The 20,622-nt window shown below is 56.8% G+C and overlaps 2 protein-coding genes across 8 annotated transcripts in view; one reads left to right on the top strand and one right to left on the bottom strand.

Moving 5' to 3' along the window:
• PAK6 (p21 (RAC1) activated kinase 6) overlaps positions 1 to 13,906 on the top strand; it is a 37,064-nt gene extending 23,158 nt beyond the window's left edge. For 2 of the 7 annotated variants that reach the window (XM_053889202.1, XM_053889201.1), the window contains 9 exons: positions 1,144 to 1,205; positions 1,621 to 1,829; positions 2,720 to 3,373; positions 8,886 to 9,383; positions 9,492 to 9,625; positions 9,984 to 10,110; positions 10,223 to 10,348; positions 10,817 to 10,951; positions 12,326 to 13,906. In XM_053889202.1, coding sequence (XP_053745177.1) covers positions 1,626 to 1,829; positions 2,720 to 3,373; positions 8,886 to 9,383; positions 9,492 to 9,625; positions 9,984 to 10,110; positions 10,223 to 10,348; positions 10,817 to 10,951; positions 12,326 to 12,493 — 2,046 coding nt within the window. In that variant the 5' untranslated portion in view covers positions 1,144 to 1,205; positions 1,621 to 1,625 and the 3' untranslated portion in view covers positions 12,494 to 13,906. Of the gene's footprint in view, positions 1 to 1,012; positions 1,206 to 1,571; positions 1,830 to 2,719; positions 3,374 to 8,885; positions 9,384 to 9,491; positions 9,626 to 9,983; positions 10,111 to 10,222; positions 10,349 to 10,816; positions 10,952 to 12,325 lie in introns of all 7 variants that reach the window. The other 5 variants (XM_019442582.2, XM_019442584.2, XM_019442590.2 and 2 more) reach the window with 3 other exon arrangements.
• Positions 13,907 to 14,703: 797 nt separating this feature from the next.
• Positions 14,704 to 20,144, bottom strand: ANKRD63 (ankyrin repeat domain 63). The gene has a single exon (XM_019442592.2). It carries the CDS (start codon positions 19,119 to 19,121, stop codon positions 17,973 to 17,975), a length of 1,149 nt encoding a protein of 382 aa, XP_019298137.1. The 5' UTR covers positions 19,122 to 20,144; the 3' UTR covers positions 14,704 to 17,972.
• Between the last annotated feature and the right edge of the window lie 478 nt (positions 20,145 to 20,622).

The following is a 20,622-nucleotide window of genomic DNA, read 5'->3' as shown; positions in this document are numbered from 1 at the left end:
TGCAACTCAACAGGTCTATTTCATTCCAAAGGCCTTGGTCCTTGGGGGTCCCGCACATGTGGCTTTGTCTAGAGGGAGTATTAGGTAAGCTCCCAACATTAAGATCCCATAAGTTGCTGACACTCCAAGAGGTGTGACATAGATTAACTCACATGTGGTGAGTTCCTCGTGGGAAAGCTGTGGCTATTCAAGCCTCCTTGCCTTTCTGAGTGGGTGCCAGCTGCCTCCCAGATCCGTGACCTCCTCCAGAGCCTGCTAAAGTGACTAGGAAAGTGCTATTTCCGGAACAGGAGCCAAAAGAGAATGCCACGGCTCTGTATCCCAAATCTTTGGGGGGAGGGGTTGTTTGTTTTATATACAAGAACTTATGTTTACTGCTAACAAAAACAAAACCAAACAATACCAAAAAAGAGAGCTAGGGGAAGAGAGAAAATGGTCAGAAGCACAACACCAAATCTCTGGATAGATGAGTGATCCAAGCATTCATTTCAAGAAACAAACATGTCTGTTTCTTGAAACTTAGAAGTGGACTTTCCAGGTGACATTAGAGCCCATTCAGTGTACTTGGCCCCAATAAAGAAAAAATTAAAACAAAAACAACCCCAAAACCCCACATTGAGCTGTTTTGAGCCACTTCAGGTACAAAAGTATTCAAATGAGCCATCCTTCCCAGTCTCCCTGAAGGCAGGCTGGGGTCATCACTATACCCTGGGTTTCCAGGCTCCCCATCTCAAGTCTGAGTGCCCATGTCCCTGGTAGCTGTTGACATTGCTCACAGGGCCTTAGGCAAAGCCCAGATTAGCAAGGAGAAGAATGGAGGTTTGGCTACAAGTGATGTTTTGCACAGAGTCCTGAGACTCAAGGGGAAAGGTCCCCTCAGGACCTTTCTGGAATGAGGGCCAAGCACTTGGTGACCAAGAGGGCCCTTTTGGGGTCCCTGATCCTATGATACGTGGTCCCAGACTGGATAACACGTTGGCTTTTTTATGAATGTTATTTATCACATAAACAGGGATTCTGTGGTTGAACCATCCTGGGACAAACAGGAGTTGAATGTGATCTGAAAGAAAAAAACAAAAAACTTTAACGTGCTGTCAGATTCGACTTACTAGTTTTGTTTAGGATTTTCCTTTTTATTCACAGGTGAGATTGGTTCAGCTTTTCTTTTTCTTGTACTATTCTTACCTGGTTTAAGAGTCAAGGTTGTACGTACATGTTTCATAAAATGCATTTACCTGCTTTCTTCCCTCTTTCCCCTCTTTAAATTATTTGACAGTGGAATGATATTTGTAATGGGCTTTGGATCTTAGAAAAACACACCCCCAGAGTCTGCCTGCTCGGCAGGAGACTTGGCACAGACAGGCAGAGAGACAGACACCTCTTTCCCTTGTTTGTAGTCTGTGTTGGCTTATTTCTGGCACTTTTGTTGTTTCTGGGACTGCTTTGCTGGGAGCTGGCCATTTCCCTGAGGAAGTAGGGCTGAGAGGTGAGGGAAGCCCTGGGCTGGGGGAGGGAGCACTGAGAGAGGGGTGGGGGTGGGGGTAGCACCCACCTATGCTTCCCTGGACCAGGCTCCCATGAAGCCCCTCGCTGGAGCTCAGCCTGACCCTACCCACACAGGCACCATGTTCCGAAAGAAAAAGAAGAAACGCCCTGAGATCTCAGCCCCACAGAACTTCCAGCACCGTGTCCACACCTCCTTTGATCCCAAAGAAGGCAAGTTTGTGGGCCTCCCACCACAATGGCAGAACATCCTGGACACACTTCGGCGACCCAAGCCTGTGGTGGACCCTTCTCGAATTACTCGGGTGCAGCTCCAGCCCATGAAGGTAAGGGAGGCAGCGGCAGGGATGGTCCTGCAGAGTCTGGCCTCTCCCAGTCCACAGAAGCCCGTGCCTGGCAAAACCACAAAGGCACCTGGAGGAACCACCTAATTACCAGCTATCGATTAGCTAGCTGTTTGCGTTCCCTGCTAATCAGCCTCACCCTGGGTGAGGATTGAATTTCCAGGGAGGGGGAGCCTGGGGCGTCCCTCTCTGCATGCAGGTTGGTAGGGTTGCCCGATTTAGCAAAGAAAAATACAGGACGCCCAGCAAAATTTGAATTTCAGCTAACAAAGAATAATCTTTCAGTATTAAGTGTATCCCAGGCAATATTTGGACCCGCAGCCCCTCTGGGGCTGGGGCTCCCAGACCAGGGGGATTTAGTTGTGTGGGTCAAGAAGGGCAAGAGCTTGGTAGGGGCTGGGGTCAGGGGCCCTGCCAGGGTTTGGAGGCCACAAAGCCAGTTAATGTGGAGGAGAGCCCTAGACTGGCCACTGCCTCCTCAAGAAGCTCTGTGTGTCTCCCACAAGGCCACAGATAGAGCTAGAGAATGACAGCAGACCCCAGGCAGGGTCTGGACCCTACCTCTGTGCCCCCTCGGCTCCTGAAGCTCAGATGCCCACACCACTTGGCGTGCTGACTCCCTGTCTGCCCTGCTGGACTGTGAGCCCCATGACAATAGGCCTTCTCCCTGTATTTCTGCCCCCACACAGGCCCAACCTGCTGTGGACCCTGGTGAGTGACTGAAAAATTAAGTAACAGCTAGATGACACAGCAAGCGAGATCCTCAGGTGTTTCTCCCGAAGGCCCCTGGGAAGGCTGTCTGATCTGGTCCAGAACCACCCCTCCCTGCCATGAACTGGCTGCTCACCCACACTCTTTTCCCTCCCCTACAGACAGTGGTGCGGGGCAGCTCGGTGCCCATGGATGGCTACATATCAGGGCTGCTCAACGACATCCAGAAGTTGTCGGTCATCAGCTCCAACACCCTGCGTGGCCGCAGCCCCACCAGCCGGCGGCGGGCACAGTCCCTAGGGCTGCTGGGGGATGAACACTGGGCCGCTGACCCGGACATGTACCTACAGAGCCCCCAGTCTGAGCGCACTGACCCCCATGGCCTCTACCTCAGCTGCAACGGGGGCACACCAGCAGGCCGCAGGCAGATGCCGTGGCCGGAGCCACAGAGCCCAAGAGTCCTACCCAACGGGCTGGCCACCAAGGCACAGTCGCTAGGCCCCACCGAGTTCCAGGGTGCCACACAGCGCTGCCTGCAGTTGGGTGCCTGCCTACAGAGCTCCCCACCCGGCGCCTCACCCCCCGCAGTCACTGGTAGGCGTGGGACCAAGGTTGCCAGACATGGTTCTGAGGAGGCCCGGCCACAGTCCTGCCTGGTGGGCTCGGCGACTGGCAGGCCAGGCGGGGAGGGCAGCCCCAGCCCTAAGACCCAGGAGAGCAGCCTTAAGCGCAGGCTGTTCCGAAGCATGTTCCTGTCTACTCCTGCCACAGCCCCTGCGAGCAGCAGCAAGCCAGGCCCTCCCTCTCAGAGCAAGGTAGGTTGGGATGGGCCCCGTCAGCAGAGCCCAGGAGCCTGGCCTTCCCCACTTACGGGGTCAGGCTAGGGAGGGCACAAGGGAACACAGTGATCAAGAAGCCAGCACAGCCTCAGCTGAGGATTCTACCCTGAACCAAGTAAGCCCTGGGCGTCCAAAACCTTAGCACAGGTGAGTCCAGTTCAGGCTGGCTCATTTTCTGGGGTGGGGTGGGGGCCTCAGAAGGGCCTTTGGTACATCCCAGTTTACATTCTTGCCCTCTGCAGTGTGTCTAGATGGGCCACACTGGCAGGCAAACATCTCTAACCATAAACCCAGACTTTTCCCCGCCCCCAGCACCCAGAGCCAGGTGCTCTGGTGCTGGACAGGGGCAGGGTCTCTGCCTCCCTCTTGTTAGCTTCTTTCCGCCTCCGCGCCCTGCTTGCCCCAGTGCTCTCCTCAGGTCCTGCTGAGGTTCCCTGTCCAGACTGCTTCTCCCTAATGCATCAGGAATATTCAGGTTTAACCCCTTCTCCGGTGAGAATGCTTTCCTTCCTCCCCTTTTCCTTTAGTGGCCGTTTGAATGTTCTCTAATGATTTATTTGGAGTCCATGTGCCCTGTGAGAAGCTAGAGCAATGAGCGTGCCTGGGCCGGGGAGCAGCAGGAGAGCTGACTTTTGGCATGTGTGACAGCCTTAAATGCACATGTTTTTCCTGTGAAATAGGAAACAGTGAAGGGAACCCTAACGGTGACATTTCTTGACAGGCAGAGGAGACTGTTCTTGCCCTTAGATGTCCTGTCCGTAGTGACAGCACCAGCCTTTCTCATTAGGCAGAATGACAAGATGTACTCAGAGAGGGTAGGATGAGTCCCAGGTGTCTCGAATGAGTCAGGGAAGGAAACAGTGAGAGGGCCCTTGGGGTTCAGGCCTCTTGCTCCTAAAGGTTTCTGGCATCTCTAGCTCCTTCTTGAGGGGCCGGTGGAAATGAGCTCACATTGCAGCACCGAGGGTGGGGAGTCAGACCTAAAAAAGTCAGACCTCCCCTCCCTGGAGGGCTTTCAGAGCAAGCCTGGCTCCTCCCATGTTGGTGGTACATGAGTGTGGTTCCAGCTTGGGGAGTGGCCTGGACCCTTAACCTTTGCAAGTCACTGCCAGCCCAAGGCATCCAGGGAAGGTTCTGGGCTTTGTGTGCTCACTGGAATGAAGGACGTGGGCTGGGCTTCCACGTGGGGTGCGGGTTTAGGGGTAGAACAAATGAGCTGTGGCTTGATGTATCCATATGAGGAACATGTCTGTGAGCTGAGAGGTCTCTGGAAGGCCATCCCCTGGGGAGACACTTCCTTGAAAACCAAGGTGGGAGCAGGACAGTTCACGCTGCCCAAGAGGTGAGAACTGGTACTTGATCGCTCTCTGGCCTCTCGGGAGTCCTGTGGCAGGGCTTCGGGGGTTTGGGAAAAGGGGGTGTCAGCCCTGGGCTGGGCACTGACATGCATGTTTCTGAGCTCCTGCCAGCACCCCACAGCAGGGATCAGGCTGTCCACCCAGCCTCTGTCGGCCCGTCCATCCTACATACTTTACCAAGGATCTCCCATAGGCCACCACTGCTGCATGTGTGGGGCTGTCCCCTGCACCAGAGGCAGGTGGTAGTCATCTGTGGCTTGGAGATGCCACAGTTCCAGATCCAGGGGAGTAGTTTCCTTCCAGGCACCTTGGGCATGTATTTCTAAATAAATATTTTCAAGCCAGGCCTCTAAAAGGCAAGGCTGAGACTTCCTCTGAGCTGCTCTGGGCCATAGCTTCTCAACCCCTTCACTATTGACATTTGGAGCAGATGATCCTTTGCTGTAGGGGCTTTCCTGTGCATCATAGGATATTTAACAGCATCTCTGGCTTCTACCCACTAGATGCTGGTAGCACCTCTCAGACGGGGTAACCAAAAATCCCCCCAGACATTGCCAAATGTCCCTTGGGGGATAAAATCAGCCCCAGTTGAGAACCACTGCATCCAGCTTCCTACTCCACCCCTACAGCCCCAGGAACCACCAGACCAAACCAGCAGCCAGCCTTCCGCACCTCAGCACATCCCAGGGGCTGGCTCAGGAAGCTCACAGCAGCTGTCCATGCACTGGTGCCCTAGGAGGTCAAGCCACCAATTGTCACCTCCAGCCGGAAGAGGCTCCAGGAGGGTCTGTGGCTCTAGGGCTTTTGTACCCAGCCCCAGGGAGCTTGGCCTGCAGTCACTCACTTTGGCTAAACAGCAAAAGACCTCAACCCTGAGTGGGGGCTGGAGGTCAAAGAGTTAAGACAGGAACTTGGGGGATTTAGGAGTGGTTCCACTTAGAGGCAGAAAGGCCAAATCAGAAGACCTCGAGAATCAGCAAGCCTTGGTTAAACACCTACTGTGTACCCTGTACTCTGTTAAATTCCAGGTACCTCCCGTAGGACCACAGCATGGGGGTAGGGAGTTATGCTGACCAGCGCTGACATTGGCCTTGCTTCCTACTACCTAGTGACGCTGGGCAAGTTACTTAACCTTTCTGAGCCTGTTTCTTATCTACAAATACAGATAATAATAGTACCCATAGGATAATAAAACAAGCCCCAAGGTTGTGAGAATTAAATTAGAAATGCATTTAAGGGCCTTGTCAGAGTGGTATACCCCCAATAAATGGCTTTATTATTTTTAAAATATTATGACATGGCCTTTGCCTCTGAGGCACTTACAGTACAGCCCCTAAGCCCACGGCTGGAGAGCCTGGCCCTGTCATCATAGCCAGGGAAGGGAAAATGAGGCATCATTGTAACTCTACGCACGACTCTTCTGGTGGTTTCCTGCCCAAGGAGACGTCTCTATCACACGAGGAACTCTAGAGCCCACAACAGTGAATTCCATCTTTTGTCCCCCTTTCTCTTTCTTGGTGTGGCTTAATAGGTTTCCTCTGATTTTTTCTTGTGGTGACATTAAGTAGAAACTCCCTTCTTGTGGAGACAGGCAGCGAGGCCAACAAAGGGACCAGATGCTGCTGAGGTGAAGACTGAGTCCAGGTGGTGGGTCCCCACCAACCCCTATCCCATGTTCCAGGCCACACTGGTGCTGGGCTCTCAGCTGGATCCCTACTGTATCATCCACCCACCTACCCCTGCACCGTTGGTGCCTGAGTTCAGCCAGCACCTGCAGCAGTGTCTCCACAGGGGCCTTGAGAGCGGCGGGGGAGCAAATCCCCTCCTAGGCCCCTCCACAGGGCTTGTCCTTACCACGCCCACTCCCCTCCCACCCCCTCACCCCACCCTCCCACCCCGCCCCGGCCGACTGACAGCACCCACTCAACCACAGAGCAGAGATAGCCTGTGTGGGAGGCCAAGAGGCCAGAAGGTGAAGGGAATCATTTTACAGCCTTCCTTAGAAATCCAGGTAGAGAGAGCAGCTGTAGGTGTTTGTAGGCCCTCCAAACTCTGTCCAGCCCCACCCAGATGCTCAGAGAGCATGTTTTCTGTGAACCATACCTCACAGGCCAGCAGACAGCCTTTCTGCAGGGCCTCAGGGGCTACCTCGTGATTGGTGATCCTGTGATGTAGTGAGCCGTGCAGGCTGAAGTCTTGTGAACCATCTGCTCCTGGGACATGGCCTCACAGCCTCAGCAGTGGCCCTGCCCCCTCCACTCCCATCCCAGTCCTCCCACAGTCTCCCTGAGTCCATGGAATCACAGACCCCATTTGTCCAAAGCTGCCCCAAGTGTGTCCCACAGTCCTCCTACATCAGAGCCCAGGGGCCTCATTAAAATGCAGGGTCACTGCTCTAGGGAACCTACCGAGGCAGAAATCTGCATTTTATCCAGCTCCCCAGATCACTGTGCATTTATAGAGGAGACCGGGGCTCAGAGAGGGTGAGGTGCCTAAGACTCATCGCTGGTCAGAGCAGTGTAGTAATGAAACCTAGGTCGTGACCCCCCAGTCCAGAGGTCTCACTGCTCCAACCACACAGAGTGGGGAAAGGTGGGTGCGGGCCAGGTGCTGGCAAAGACGTGGGAAGATCTATTTACTACCCAGATGTGCTCAGTGGGCAGGATGGAGTAGTCACAATGGGTGCTGGGAGGTTCTCCTGGCTCCTTCACCGTGTAGGCTGAACCCAAGCACACTCTGCCACAACTTGGCTCTCTGCCAGCAGGGGCCCTCGCACACATGCTCACCCCTAGGCAAGACCAGGGGCTGAGTGGGGTGGTGTGAGCTCTCCGAAGCCTGGGGAGAGGGTGCTGAAGAGGTTGACAAGGCTCTGCTGAACATGGTAGGACCGAAGGCCCAGACTCGGGGTCCCTCAGCCCAAGCTGAGGGCCTGAGGAGATTTCCTGGAGGTCAATGGAGCTCTGGGGACCTGGACCAGGACCCACTGGGCACCTAGGCAGCTGCTACATGATGGGTTCTGAGACGTTCCAAGAAGTTCTCTGCAGCTCCTGAAGTGTCCCTCGTTAGGCAACTTTGGCCCTTTCTGGGGTGCCCCTTTTAAAATCATGTAATTCCTGGGAAGAGTCATATTGCACATCACCATCTCCTTGGAGAGAACCCAAGAATGGGACCCTTTCCTGCTGGGCTGCCAGGAGGGCTTAGGACCTGAAAGGCAAGGAACCTCAGAGGCTTCCAGGGCTGGGGCTTGGGCTCACTGAGGCTCAGTCTGCCACTCAATTCCACTTCCCCTCCTGTCCCACCAGAGGCCATAGAGATAGGCCCCTGTCTTCCCTTCCTTGTGGGGGTTATCAGCCAGGAGTTTCATGCTTGGGAGCAGGTAGAGAGGCTGCTCTGTGGAGCCCCTAGGAAACCTCCCCACCCCTGGCCCCAGGGCTTGGGTTTGGCTAGACCTGCCCTCCTGATTCCAGATCTCTAGCCCAGGAAGCATACCTGAGAACACTCAGATGGTAACACGGCTCTATGGTCCTCTGTTAGGGACACACTCTCACAGCATAGACACGCAGACTCCCTGCTGTCTGGCACAAGTGGGGTTATCAGAGCCCGTGCTGTGGCTTCCCTGCCCTGTGCTGGGAGCCAGTCACAGCTGCCCTCCTGTCCACACCCCCACCCCACCACCCAGGGCCTCTTCCACCCACATGGCCCCTTGGGTGGCAGCGCCCTGGGAATGAAGAATGCCTCTGACCCAGATTCCCCGCAACAGCCCAGCAGCACAGAAGGAAGTCAGCCTCTGGATGGCCTCCCAGGGGTCTGGCTGTCAATTACCCAGGAAGAAATACCCGGCAGAGGACACCCCAGGGACTCTGCTTTCTTCAGCTTCCCAGGAGTGGCAGAATGGATGTAAAGAGCTGCTGTTGGACTGCTCACCTGGGAATGCTGGGGGCTGGGTTGCCAGGCAGGACCAAGCTTTGGCTTCTGCTCCGTTTGAAAATCCTTGCCTGTAGCACCTACCCTATTTGGTCTGACACCCTCTAGACCTGCCCCTGTCCAGAGGTCAACCCCTGCTTCTGGAAAGGTCACAGCAAACGCTCCCACAGTCAAACCCCTTTCTGTTTCTTTTTCCCTCCCTGCAGCCCACCTCCTCTTTTCGACCGCTGCAGAAAGAACCCACCCAAAGCCTGGTGGCCAAGGCCCAGTCCTTGCCCTCAGACCAGCCCATGGGGACCTTCAGCCCTCTGACCACCTCGGATACCAGCAGCCCCCAGAAGTCCCTCCGCATAGCCCAAGCTGCCGGCCCACCCCCAGGCCGGTCTTCCCCCGCGGGCTCCCCACGCACCAGGCAAGCCCAGATCAGCACCAGCAACTTGTACCTGCCCCAGGACCCCACGGTGGCCAAGGGTGCCCTGGCTGGCGAGGACACGGGTGTTGTGACACACGAGCAGTTCAAGGCTGCGCTCAGGATGGTGGTGGACCAGGGTGACCCCCGGATGCTGCTGGACAGCTACGTGAAGATCGGCGAGGGCTCCACGGGCATCGTCTGCCTGGCCCGGGAGAAGCATTCAGGCCGCCAGGTGGCCGTCAAGATGATGGACCTCAGGAAGCAGCAGCGCAGGGAGCTGCTCTTTAATGAGGTGGGAGGAGAGGGCAGGACGTGGCGGGGCGCTCGGGATGGACATCTGGGAGCGGGGGCAGTGGGGACTGTGCCTGGCACTCAGGCACCCCCACCTGTCCCCCCCCAGGTGGTGATCATGCGAGACTACCAGCACCTCAACGTGGTGGAGATGTACAAGAGCTACCTGGTGGGCGAGGAGCTGTGGGTGCTTATGGAGTTCCTGCAGGGCGGCGCCCTCACGGACATCGTCTCCCAAGTCAGGTGGGCAGCTGCAAGGGCTGGGCGGTGGAAGGGCCGGCTGCCCCCCCACTGTCTTGGAAGGAGTATTGTGCAGCCTCAGGCCAAGGACACTGGGGTGCCTGTCACATCATTGTGAGCACCTCCCGTCTGTTGGGGTTAACAGGCTCATGGCGTTCAGGAGAGTGGGTTGGGGAACACCAGAATGTCTCCAGCCTAAGTCCAGGCCCATTTCCACCAGGGCCCTGGCCTGACTGGACCCCCACACATATTGCCTAGGAGCTGTGGGGCCCGGTACCAGGGGCACCTAATCTGGCAGCCAGCTGCCCTGCAGCCCCGCCAAAGCTAACATTCTCTTCTGCTTATGGCCTTCCCTGTCCAGGCTGAACGAGGAGCAGATCGCCACTGTGTGTGAGGCCGTGCTGCAGGCCCTGGCTTACCTGCATGCCCAAGGTGTCATCCACCGGGACATCAAGAGTGACTCCATCCTCCTGACCCTGGATGGCAGGGTAGGCCCCTCCCCTCCCTGGTACACCCGCGTCCCACCCCCTGCTTCCATATTCCCAGCTAGGCTCCTGCTCCACCACTCACTCCCGTTTTTCCCTCTCACCTCAACCGCAGGTGAAACTCTCTGACTTCGGATTCTGTGCTCAGATCAGCAAAGACGTCCCTAAGAGGAAGTCCCTGGTAGGCACCCCTTACTGGATGGCTCCTGAAGTGATCTCCAGGTCTCTGTACGCGACTGAGGTAACTGGTCCTTCCATCCCCCAGTCCTCCCAGAAGCAGCTTGGGAACAAATAGCTCTTGTGGCCCTTGCAAAGACCCGCCCCCACTCCCCAAAATAGCCCTAGTTTTCAGATTCCTACTTAGTCAGTACCCTACCCCACTGCCCATCACACCCTGCCCGCTCTTAGATGGGTCTGCTCTCACTTGTGACTTTGCTTCTCGAAAATGCTCCTACGGCAGCTCAAGGGCAAGGTGGGGTATGGCCGGGCTTCCTCATGTGTGATGGCCATTCTCAGAGAATGGCTGACAGCTATGTCCCTGCAGTCAGTGGGCACTCATGCAGAAAAGAACCGACCACGAGGCAGGTGGCCAGGAAGGAGGCCAGCTCACCGAAGAAAGCTGGGGCCAGCTGCTCCCATCCCCCCGCAGTACACTGCTACTGAAGGGTCAGCTCTGGTCAGTGGAATCAGGGACATTCTCTTCCTGCAGGTGGATATCTGGTCTCTGGGCATCATGGTGATTGAGATGGTGGACGGGGAGCCACCCTACTTCAGCGACTCCCCAGTGCAAGCCATGAAGAGGCTCCGGGACAGCCCCCCACCCAGGCTGAAAAACTCTCACAAGGTCAGTCAGTGCACAGGGTGTGCCCTTGCTGACCCCATTCTTCCTGAGGCTTGGAGGAGCAGAGCCTGGGCTCCCAGGCCCAGCTTCTCCCTTCCACAGAAGCCAGAGGCTCCCAGAAAATGCTCTTCTTTCTCCGCACAAAACCTGCACCTGGGTGTGGAGCCACATCTGTACACAAGCCTCTGTGGTCACTCAGACAAGTTTCTGCCTGCAGGCAAATGACAAGAGCCTGAGAAAATGGAAAGCAAGCCTTCCAGGAATCTAGAGAAGCTAGTTGAGCAGGAACCCCTCTACCCCACCTGGCAGGGGAGCCATACCAAGGCACAGTGTTCCGAGTCTGTCATAGCAAATTGCCTTGTCCTTCATTGGTGCACATCCTGACCACATCTGAACCACAGGTTTTCCCTTAAAGGTGGTGCGTGTGTGTTTAACCCTTTTCTGTCAAATCCACCCAAACTCACAGGCCTTTACCAGTGGACACTCCTTGCTGGTGGGCAGGTCAGTACAGGGCGGCAAAATGGCACTGCCATCTCGTGGCCAGAGCGAGAAATGTCCCAGAGGGGTGAAGCCCAGTCCCTGAATAATAGTTCTGTGGCCCCACCACAGCTGGATGGGAGAACAGACAGGAAGACACCTTCTGAGACAACTGGTCCTTGGAGCCTGCACCACCAGCCCCAAGATTAACATATAGGGGAGATTTCCAATTGACTAATTCCCCAGAGGAGGTAGCCTTCTGTAACAGCCCAAGATTTAGCTTAATCCCAAGATATTGGCACAGAATGAACTAAGATAAGCCCCTGACTTAGACTCTAAGGCTTAGAGCAATAAAGAAATCTTCCTTTTCAGGTCCCACTTTGTTTTTTTCTTTTCTTCCAAACACTTCATCCCCGACCTCTTTCTTATCTTCGCTAAAGACATGGCAAGCACATTTTATCATTAGCCCATTGGGCAGATGAGAAAACTGAGGTCTAGAGAAAATTGCAACTTGCCCAAGATCAGGGATAGACCCAGGACTGGATCATTAATATGAATCCCATGCTTCTCCCGCAGAGCCACAGAACCTGAAGGCTGAGAGCCCTGAGAAGCAGGGTGAGGAATGGGCTATATTTGGAGCCCAGCTTCCCGGGACACCAGGCTTCTTAATTCCACTGCTCAGTAGCACCCCCTAGAGGTGATCTAGCTACTTTTCCTGGACCGATGCCAATTTTCTTTACCTATCCCATGATCCAGAAAGTACTGAGCCTGGGAGCTACTACCAGGAAGTAAGAAACGAGAGAATTCAAGACTTTCAAATGATGGTGAGGCCAGGCAGACAAGTAACCCCGAAGCCACCCCATGCTGTGGCTTCCTCTCACCGATGCCCTGTCTCCACAGGTCTCCCCAGTGCTTCGAGACTTCCTGGAACGGATGCTGGTGCGGGACCCCCAGGAGAGAGCCACGGCTCAGGAGCTCCTGGACCACCCTTTCCTGCTGCAGACAGGGCTGCCCGAGTGCCTGGTGCCCCTGATCCAGCTCTACCGCAAGCAGACCTCCACCTGCTGAGCCCGGGGACACTGGGCAGCCAGCCTGCCGGCGGGGCCTGCCTGCCTCATTCTCTCAGTATTCTCTCCAAAGATCGAATGTGAAACCCCACCCACACCCTTCTGCCCCTCAGCCCACTGGGCCAGGCCGGACCTGCCCCTCGGTCTCTCTCCCTCCCAAGAGAGTCCCCAGTTGCCTTTGGGATGGTGGAGACCCCCTTCTACAGAATGACCCTCTGTTATTTGCACAGGGATATTTCTAAGAAACGTGGAGACCCGCACTCCTGGCCACGTGGCCAACACAGCAGAAAAAGCTGCTGCGGTTTTTTAAAGGTAGTTGTACATTAGCATCCCAGGCCACCAAGAGGGCAGACTGCCTGTCTTCGCCAGGATACTTGCTGTTCTCAGCTCCAGCTCTAAACCCTGGGGTCTCAAGAGGGCCACAGGGAAGGTTTCTATTGCCTGAAGCCGTCTTCCTCCTTTACGTCTGACTTCCTGAAGGTACGGTCCAACCTGCACCTGTTTCCCAACCCACCTGCACTGACACCACTCTCCCTGCACAGCCTGCTCCAAACTGTGAACAGCCTGCTCTCTGGCCAGGGGTGGAGGAAGGGCATTTGGGTAAAAGAGAAAGAATGCGGTTGGTGGTAAACATAATCTCACTTTACAGGATGGAGAGAACATTGTGTGTGTGTGTGTGTGTGTGTGTGTGTGTGTGTGTGTGTGTGTGTGAAGTGGAGGACAGTCACCCTGACAGCCTGGCTCCCTTCAGGTCACTCACAGGTCACCAACTTCAGTAAGGCTTCCCATCCTTTCTGCCACTAAATTCTACCAGGAAGGGACCTGCTTTCTTGGCCTGGCTTCTCACCTCCTAAGTCCCATGTTTCTACCTGAACAGTGAAGAGAGCTGACACATCCCAGGGGCTTCGCAGATTTCCAGGTTTCTCCTGTACTGTGGAGTCTGAGAGCCAGAGATGGGAATGGTAAAGGAACAAACTTTGTTTTGCCTGTGAGCTTTGTCTCAATAACCAGGTCATCAAGGACCCATTATTTTCAAAAATCTTGGTCTGAGGGAGATGAACCACCCCCTGGGGCTCCATCCTGTCAAGAAAATGGACACCCCCTTTGTGCAAACCATCTGCCCTAGCTGCCTCTTCAGACACCTGTCTCTTTGTCCCCCTTCCCTCCCCACCTTCAGGGATGTTGTGAGTCAGGGAATCCAGGGAAGAACTCCAGGTGTCAGGACCCTATCTAGATAATATTTTTAGATTCCTCTGCTCCCTAGTGGCCTGCTTTGGGCCCCCCCCCCCCAAAAAAAAACTTGCAAGGACTTTTTTAAGGGTCAGAGTTTTAAAAACAAAAGCATCTTCCCTAGAAACTTTTGTGAATTGTTTGCACTTGTGCCTGTTTTAAATTAAACTGAGTGTTCAAAACCTCTGGGCTGTTGTCTCTGACAATGGAGCCAGGCTATCTTCAAGCTGGACACTTCAAGCAGCTGTCTGGTGTGCCCCCCTCCCATATGAGCTCCCCAGCGGTCACTCAGTCCACAGAAAACCCAACTCCCTGGTGGCATGTGGGCCCATGAGGGCGGATAAGAAGGGAAACGGGAAGCGAAAGGCCCTTGGGACTGAAAGAACTGAGAAAGGGACAGAGCTGTCCTTCCCACGGGAGAAGAACCCAGCCAGGAAAACCAGGGCCATGCGCTCTGCTTGCTGGTACCACAGGGGCTCTGCGGGCAGCCACTGGAGCTGATGGCCACTTTCTGCACTGGCGTCTCCCTGCTCCCTTTTGCTTCCCACTCCAAGGAAAGTCAGAGGCTGCTTTCCTCCAGCTGTCCATAGAAAGTGGCCTGGAACTTCTTCCAGGGAGAAAGCAGTCTGTGTTTCTGTTCTCAGAACTGAGGGGTTGTGGAGCAGCAGTGCAGTGACTGGAAATCAATACACCTTGGTCCTAGTCCTGCAGGTAGGGGAGGTAGATGGCATGATCTTTAAGCTTCTAACTTTGACACTGATTCCAGCACTTCCTTCCTGAGAGTTCATCCTACCCCCACCCCCAGGGTTCACTGAAACCTCTTACCCAGCATCCAGGAGTCACACAGACTCCTGCTCCTCCTCCCCTCTCCTGCTCCCCACACCAGCCCCACCTGGAGAACTGCCCTGGTCTCAGGGTCCTGGTCCCACCAGCTCAGTTGGAAGCAGTACCTGAGTCCTTCCTTCAGGAGGCGGCCACAGTGCACGGTGGAACAGGCAGGGATGGAGGCTGACAGAAGGCAGAACCTTCACAGGAAGCAAGCACACCCTCTTGTCACTCCATAGGGAGCCCAGAATCAGGAGCAGTTGGCGAGGCAAAGAGAGGCCAGTTCTTGCAACTGAATAATACTGGATTTATTAACTATTCTTCTGAGTTGTAATAGTCCTTCCACCGCCCAGTGTCATTCCAAAAGCATGTGCGGACGTCATTTGGCCTCCCATGCAGCCTAGTTCTGAGTTTGATGTTAGGGTACTGAGCTCCAGTGGCCTGTGTGACTCTTCACAACGATGAAAGCAACAAGGATTGGAAAAGAAAACTGTTTAGAAAGGTCTCTTCTAAAGTGAGCGAGCTAGAGAGGACCCCAGCCTCAATGCCTGGGGGCTGACAATGAGAAGGAAGTGCAGGAGAGCAAAATGTGCTGAGATGTAGAAGTTTTGCACAGAGCTGGGACTAGTAAGTAATCTGCAAGAACAGAAAGTCAGTCACACACAGTTCATTGCAGACAGGAAAGATCTGCTGTGGTCTTTTAGAAACAATGCTTTCAACCACCAAGCCCTTGGCACCTCCGTGGAGAGGAGCCCTCATGATTGTTTACTCAATAAGGAAGGCCCAGGGTGACATTCAACCAGAAAGCCACAGGTCAGCAACATTTGAAAGATGACAGCACCATCAACCTAATGTTCACCCCAGACCTTACAGTGTTTTGAAGAAGTCAAAATACTTGTATTCTTACACCATTAAAAACACCGTGGAAATTAAACACAGTCAGAAAGGGAATAAGTGAACAAGCAGGGATCGGCCGGAGTGGGGGGCGGGGGGGCAAGAGTTTGTGCTTGGGATGTCCAGTTATCCCCCATCCCACCCCAGATCCTCTCCACCTGGCTTTTCAGGTGCTTCTGTATCCTTCACCCACCACCCAGACAGTGGGACTAAGGAGAGGCAGATGTCTGGGGAGAAAGGAATGAGAGGAGGGCAATACACCCCCAAAACGAAAGCAAATCTCATCAGAAGAAAACAATGCAGGTCCCAAGTTTCAGAAATTATAAAGAAGGGGTTGGAAGCCCCTGTTTTTCAGAAGAGAGCAGGAACTCTCTGGACTTGGGAGCCTTAATTTGGAAGATCTTGGGGTCCTTAGTGAAGAAGGGTCTGGGCTTCTGCTACTCCAAATCCGGGTTTTTTGTTTACTGTCCCTCACTCCACTGCTGGGAAATGGCTTCAAGTATCCGGATTTAATATACTACAAGAGTAAGGGGAGTCCATGGATAAATGCACACGGAGGGAGAAGTACATTGCCGTGATCCCAAGTGAAACCAGAAAAAGTCTGAACCCCGAGCCAGGGCGCCGCGAGGTAGGCGCAGCGCTGCCACCAGGGGGCACCAGAGATCACGTCCAGTGCGGGGTGGGGTGGGGTGGCTGACTTTTGAGGGGCAGAAGGATTGGGAAGGTGTCTGACATCCATACAACGCCCACTCACTACCCCCCCCCCCCCCCGACCCAACTTCTCAGCAGAGATCATTCTCTCTGGGCAGTCCCCTTAGAGTTATGGTGAGAAACCTTTCGTTCTGCAAAGGCGTTTTAGATCGACGCCTTGAAAAGCCCCCACCTCAGACGGGTGAGGCGCTGCACGCTCAACCTTCGGGGTTCACAAAAAAAGCCCCCAAGCGCAGCCATCCCGCGGGCTGGGCGCACAGGTACCTGTGCTAGGGTTTCCGCAGGGTCCTAGGGCACGCGTTCACCCGACCTCCTAGAATCCCCCTCTTAGGCCAGCACAAAGAGGAGGCAGGGGAGGGGAGGAGAGGAAGGACCACGCCGGAAAAGGGCTTTTAACCACCTCTCCACGGTTGCCTCTGACTCACTAATCTGCCCAGTAATGAAGCTTTGCCCGGCCTGCGTCCCACGCGCTGGGGCAGAGGCAGGGGTCCTTGGTCTCGACCTCCAGCATCTACCATCCGCCCTGCCCTCCATTAACAGCCCAGCGAGAAGTAGGAGCCCTTTAACAGCCCCCTTCCAGCTCTCGCCAGAGTTTGATGTAATTTAAACCCGGACCTGCGGCTCGTGTGGGCTTCCCGACTCCCTCGCGCCGCCGTTCAACGTGGCAAACACTTCAGTCAATTATCCCCCTCGCAGAGCTTCTATTTAAAGAGACATTGTCAGGTTCTTAAGCCTCGGATCAGACCCGCTGCTTTCTGCTTCATATACAAAGACTCAAAACACGAGTTCTTTGAGGATTGGAAGAAATACAATTAAGCCAAGCCTTCGCAACCGTTCCACCCTGCGGGAGCACCCACATGGCACCCACATGCGGGACGGGGGGAGCTGGGAGGTGGTGGGGGCGGGGAAGTGCCAAGTCCTTTCATTTCAGGCCTCTAACAGTTAGCAGAAGTAAGGCTGGGTCCCGAGAGACACGACCTCAAAGATAAAACTCAAATGCCCCCGAGCTGAAGTACAGGCTGGCTCAGGTGCTGGGAGCTGGGCTGGGTAGGGGTTAGTGTGGGGCAATGACCCCCCATCATCAATGAAGTTGAATCCTGGGTCGGCCAGAGGCACAGGGAGCTGGAATCACCCAGGAGCTGTTTCAGAAGACAACCAGCATTCAATACCAAGGCCTCTGCCACCCCCAAATATGCTCTCATTGTCTGGAGGCAGAAGTTTCTCCCCAGAAAAACGTAACCTTCAGACTCCTTCACAATCAGCCCTCCTGTCCAGAAGGGCTCAGAGGCCAGTCTCCTTGCTCTCCTTCTCCAACACTTAAGAGGAAGGGAGACTTAGGTCACGCGAATTACTGTCTTATCACTATGCAGAGGGGGGAGGCTAGGCCTTTGTTCTACAAGTCAACTCTTCTGCTGCCTGGCTACTAGGGTGTGGGAGACTGGCCAGGAGGAAGTGTCCGGGCTGGAGTCCCACAAGACTCAGAACTGAGCCTTAGGGCTCAGAGTAGGGGGTCCATCTTCCTGGCTGGAAGGCTGTAGCATGTGGAACCAGTCTTCTACTCTTCCTCTTCCAGGACAGGAAAGGTAGGCTGTAGGGAAGGCGAGAGACCTAGGCAGGGAATACCAACAAGCACAAAAAAGAAATAAAATAGGGGCTCTTTTCAGAGAGAGGGTTGGTAAAGGTCTTGCCTTGGCAGTGGGGGACAGGTTCTGGATCACAGGCCGGGAAACTGCCAGTTAAATGAAGGACCTGGAAGAGAGAAATCCCAGTGGAGGCAAGACATTAAGAGCAGGGGGTGCAGGGCTCAACCTCGACGCTGTTTACCGCTGAGAGTGCAGCACCATGGCCTCTGTGCCTGCCTGCCAAGGCTGAGGCCCAGGCCCCGAATGGGGCAGAGCGTTGGCCTCTAACTCTGCGCCGCTCTCGGGCCCTGGTGCCTCCCCGACCAGGCTGGGGATGTCTGGAGCTGTGGAGCGTCGGCGCAAACCCAAACGGCCAGAGCCGGGGCCGCCCTCCGGGTGGGGGCTAAGGCCAATGGGGGCTTGCACTAAGGTCGGAGGCACTCCCTCCAGCACCTCCTGCGAACGCCACCTCCCGGTCCCCGAAGACTGGGGCGACTGTGGTCGGGCCATCAGGGCTCCTGCCCGCAGACGAGCCGCCTCCTCCTCGGTTACAGCACCCAGCGCCAGGCTCATGCTCCGGCCCAGCTCGGGCCTGTCGCTGCCCTGTGCTCGGTGCCGGCCAGAGCCCTTGCCCCCTGACCCTGCCTCGCCACCGTGACCGTGGCCGCCGGCCGCTCGCGCAAAGCGCGCCAGGAGAGGCCGAGGTAAGCGGCGAGGACTGGGTCGTCGACGCTCGGGGCTGGGCGCGGGAGCCGGACGGCCAGGGGGGCTGTCGGAGTTGGAGCCCCGGGCCGCGGCGGCGGCGGCTGCGCGGCCCCAGGGCCCGGTGAGGGCTTGCACGCAGGTCCCGTGGCCGCGGGCGGCGGCCAGTTGCAGCGCGGTGAGACCCGCTCGGTTGGTGCGGTCGAGGCGCAGGCCGAGGCGGCGGAAAGAGCGCACCAAGAACTCGAGCACCGCCCCATGGCCGCACGCCGCCGCCCACATCACTGGGCTATTGCCCGCCGAGTCGGCCGCCTCCGGGTCGCCGCTGAACTGCACCAACAGCTGCACGGCGTCCAGGTGGCCGCGCTCGCAAGCCAGGCTGAGTGCCGTGCGGCCGCGCTCGTCCCGCAGGTTCACTGCTGCACCCTGCTCCAGCAGTAGCCGCACGAAGCGCGCGCGCAGCGCGGGGTCCGGCAGGCCCACCGCCACCATGAGCGGCGTGCGGCCCTGCTCTGCGCGGCAGTCGATGATGCTGCGGTCCAGCGCATCCAGCACAAAGCGGGCCAGGTGCACTTTGCCCGCCTGCATGGCCTCCAGGAAGGTGCGCGTACCCGCTCGGGGGCACAGGTCCTTGGGCTTGAGCATGACCCCGGCCGCCGCTCCCAGGCGGCCCAGCAGCTCCGCACGGGGGCGCCCCTGTTCCCGCGCCCCGCCGGGCTCTGGGCCCCGCTGGTGCTCTGGTTTGGCTCCCTCCGCGCGTGGGCGGCTGCAGCCGAGGGTCCTGATGTTCCCAGTCTTTTGCTCCCGCGGCTTCCGCTGCCCCGCCGCTCCTGAGCCGCACGCCTGGCGTCTCGCTGCTCCTTCCCTGAGCTTCCCGCCTGGAAGTGTAGGTTGCTCGCTACTCTGAGCTCCGCTCCTGGCCCGCTACAAGACTACGAGAGCGAAAGCTCGGCCCCTTTCTGTCTGTCCCGCTGTTTTCCGCGTGTCCGGTGCCCCTCCGTCCCTCGTGGCTTGGAGCCGCGCCACTCACCCGCACCCGAGGCAGCCCCCGCTCCCCTGCTGAGACGGTGGCGCCCGCCGAGCGCGCCTGCCTCCAGCCCTGGCGGGGCGCGCCGCTCCTCAAGCTGCTGGCGCCGCTCCTCCGCCTCCTCCCCGCTCGCGGGGGCCGGGCCGCGCCGGGGCGCTTGCTCCTTACTTGGGGGGCTCAGCGGCGCGGGAGCCGCCGCAAGCCTGCACACCTGGCTTTATAGCCTCGGGGGTCTCCATGGCAATGGCTGCCCTGGAAGCGGGCTGAGCCTTCAGGGCAGGAACGCACGCGGCGGGGGAGACCGCTCCTGACCCCCACCCCTTTGTGGGCCACGAAGTCGGGGAGCGGCTCCTCCTCCGCGCTCCCCTGGGGCTGCGGCGGCAGTTGTGGGGCGGGGGTGGCGGCTGCTGCTGGGGGCCACATGCAGCAGGCCAGGCCAATCCCAAAGTCACAGTCGTCTTTCCTCGTCTCCCCGCCCTCCGCCCCCCCCCCCCCCCAGAGTCGGTGCTCCTGGCTCCTTAGAAACTTGGGACCTCGGACCCGTCGGGGAAGACGGAGGGCTTCTCGCTGCCCCCAGCGGTCCGGGTGGAAGGAAATGGGACCCCAAGAGGGCAGAACTGGACCATAAGCGAGCTGGGAGTTGGCGGCGAAAGGCGAACTGGAAGTAATTGCGGGGCGGGGGAGGGGGTATCTGCGCTGCGCACGGGGTGGGGGGGCGCTCATTCTGGCTGAGAACTGCCACTCGAAGTGTAGCGAATCACGCACTCACACACAATTGTTCTTCCCGCACACGCTCACTCTGAGCGGGGGTGGAGGGGAGAGTGTGCTCTCCAATCTCCGACGTCTCCAACCCCGACCACGCGCCCGATTGCCAGCTCCCGGCGGCTGACAGGCACAGGAGGGAGGAGCCGAGACGCGCGGCCCGAGCCGGAGCCTGGAGTGCTGCAGCCTCGTGAAGAGTTCCCTGGCGCCGCCACCCCGGAAAATGCGAGGGACAAACACGCAAGGCTCCCCTACGGTCCTTGCCTCCCTCCTGAGCACAAAACCACCCCCAGACCACAGGGCTCTGGTTTTGACTACTAGCTGACCCGTTTGAAAGGGAAGAAGAGAGCTCGAGTC

The sequence above is a fragment of the Panthera pardus genome, unplaced genomic scaffold, assembly GCF_024362965.1.
Source record: "Panthera pardus isolate Hobbes unplaced genomic scaffold, ASM2436296v1 HiC_scaffold_24, whole genome shotgun sequence".
Taxonomy (NCBI): Eukaryota; Metazoa; Chordata; class Mammalia; order Carnivora; family Felidae; genus Panthera; species Panthera pardus.
The sequence above is the reverse complement of the archived record's forward strand: the minus strand, read 5'-3'. Positions and strand labels throughout refer to the sequence as shown.

Bases quoted from the DNA above. Each gene is read 5' to 3' on its own strand.
- ANKRD63 (XM_019442592.2), bottom strand. From the start codon at position 19,121: ATGCTCAAGCCCAAGGACCTGTGCCCCCGAGCGGGTACGCGCACCTTC.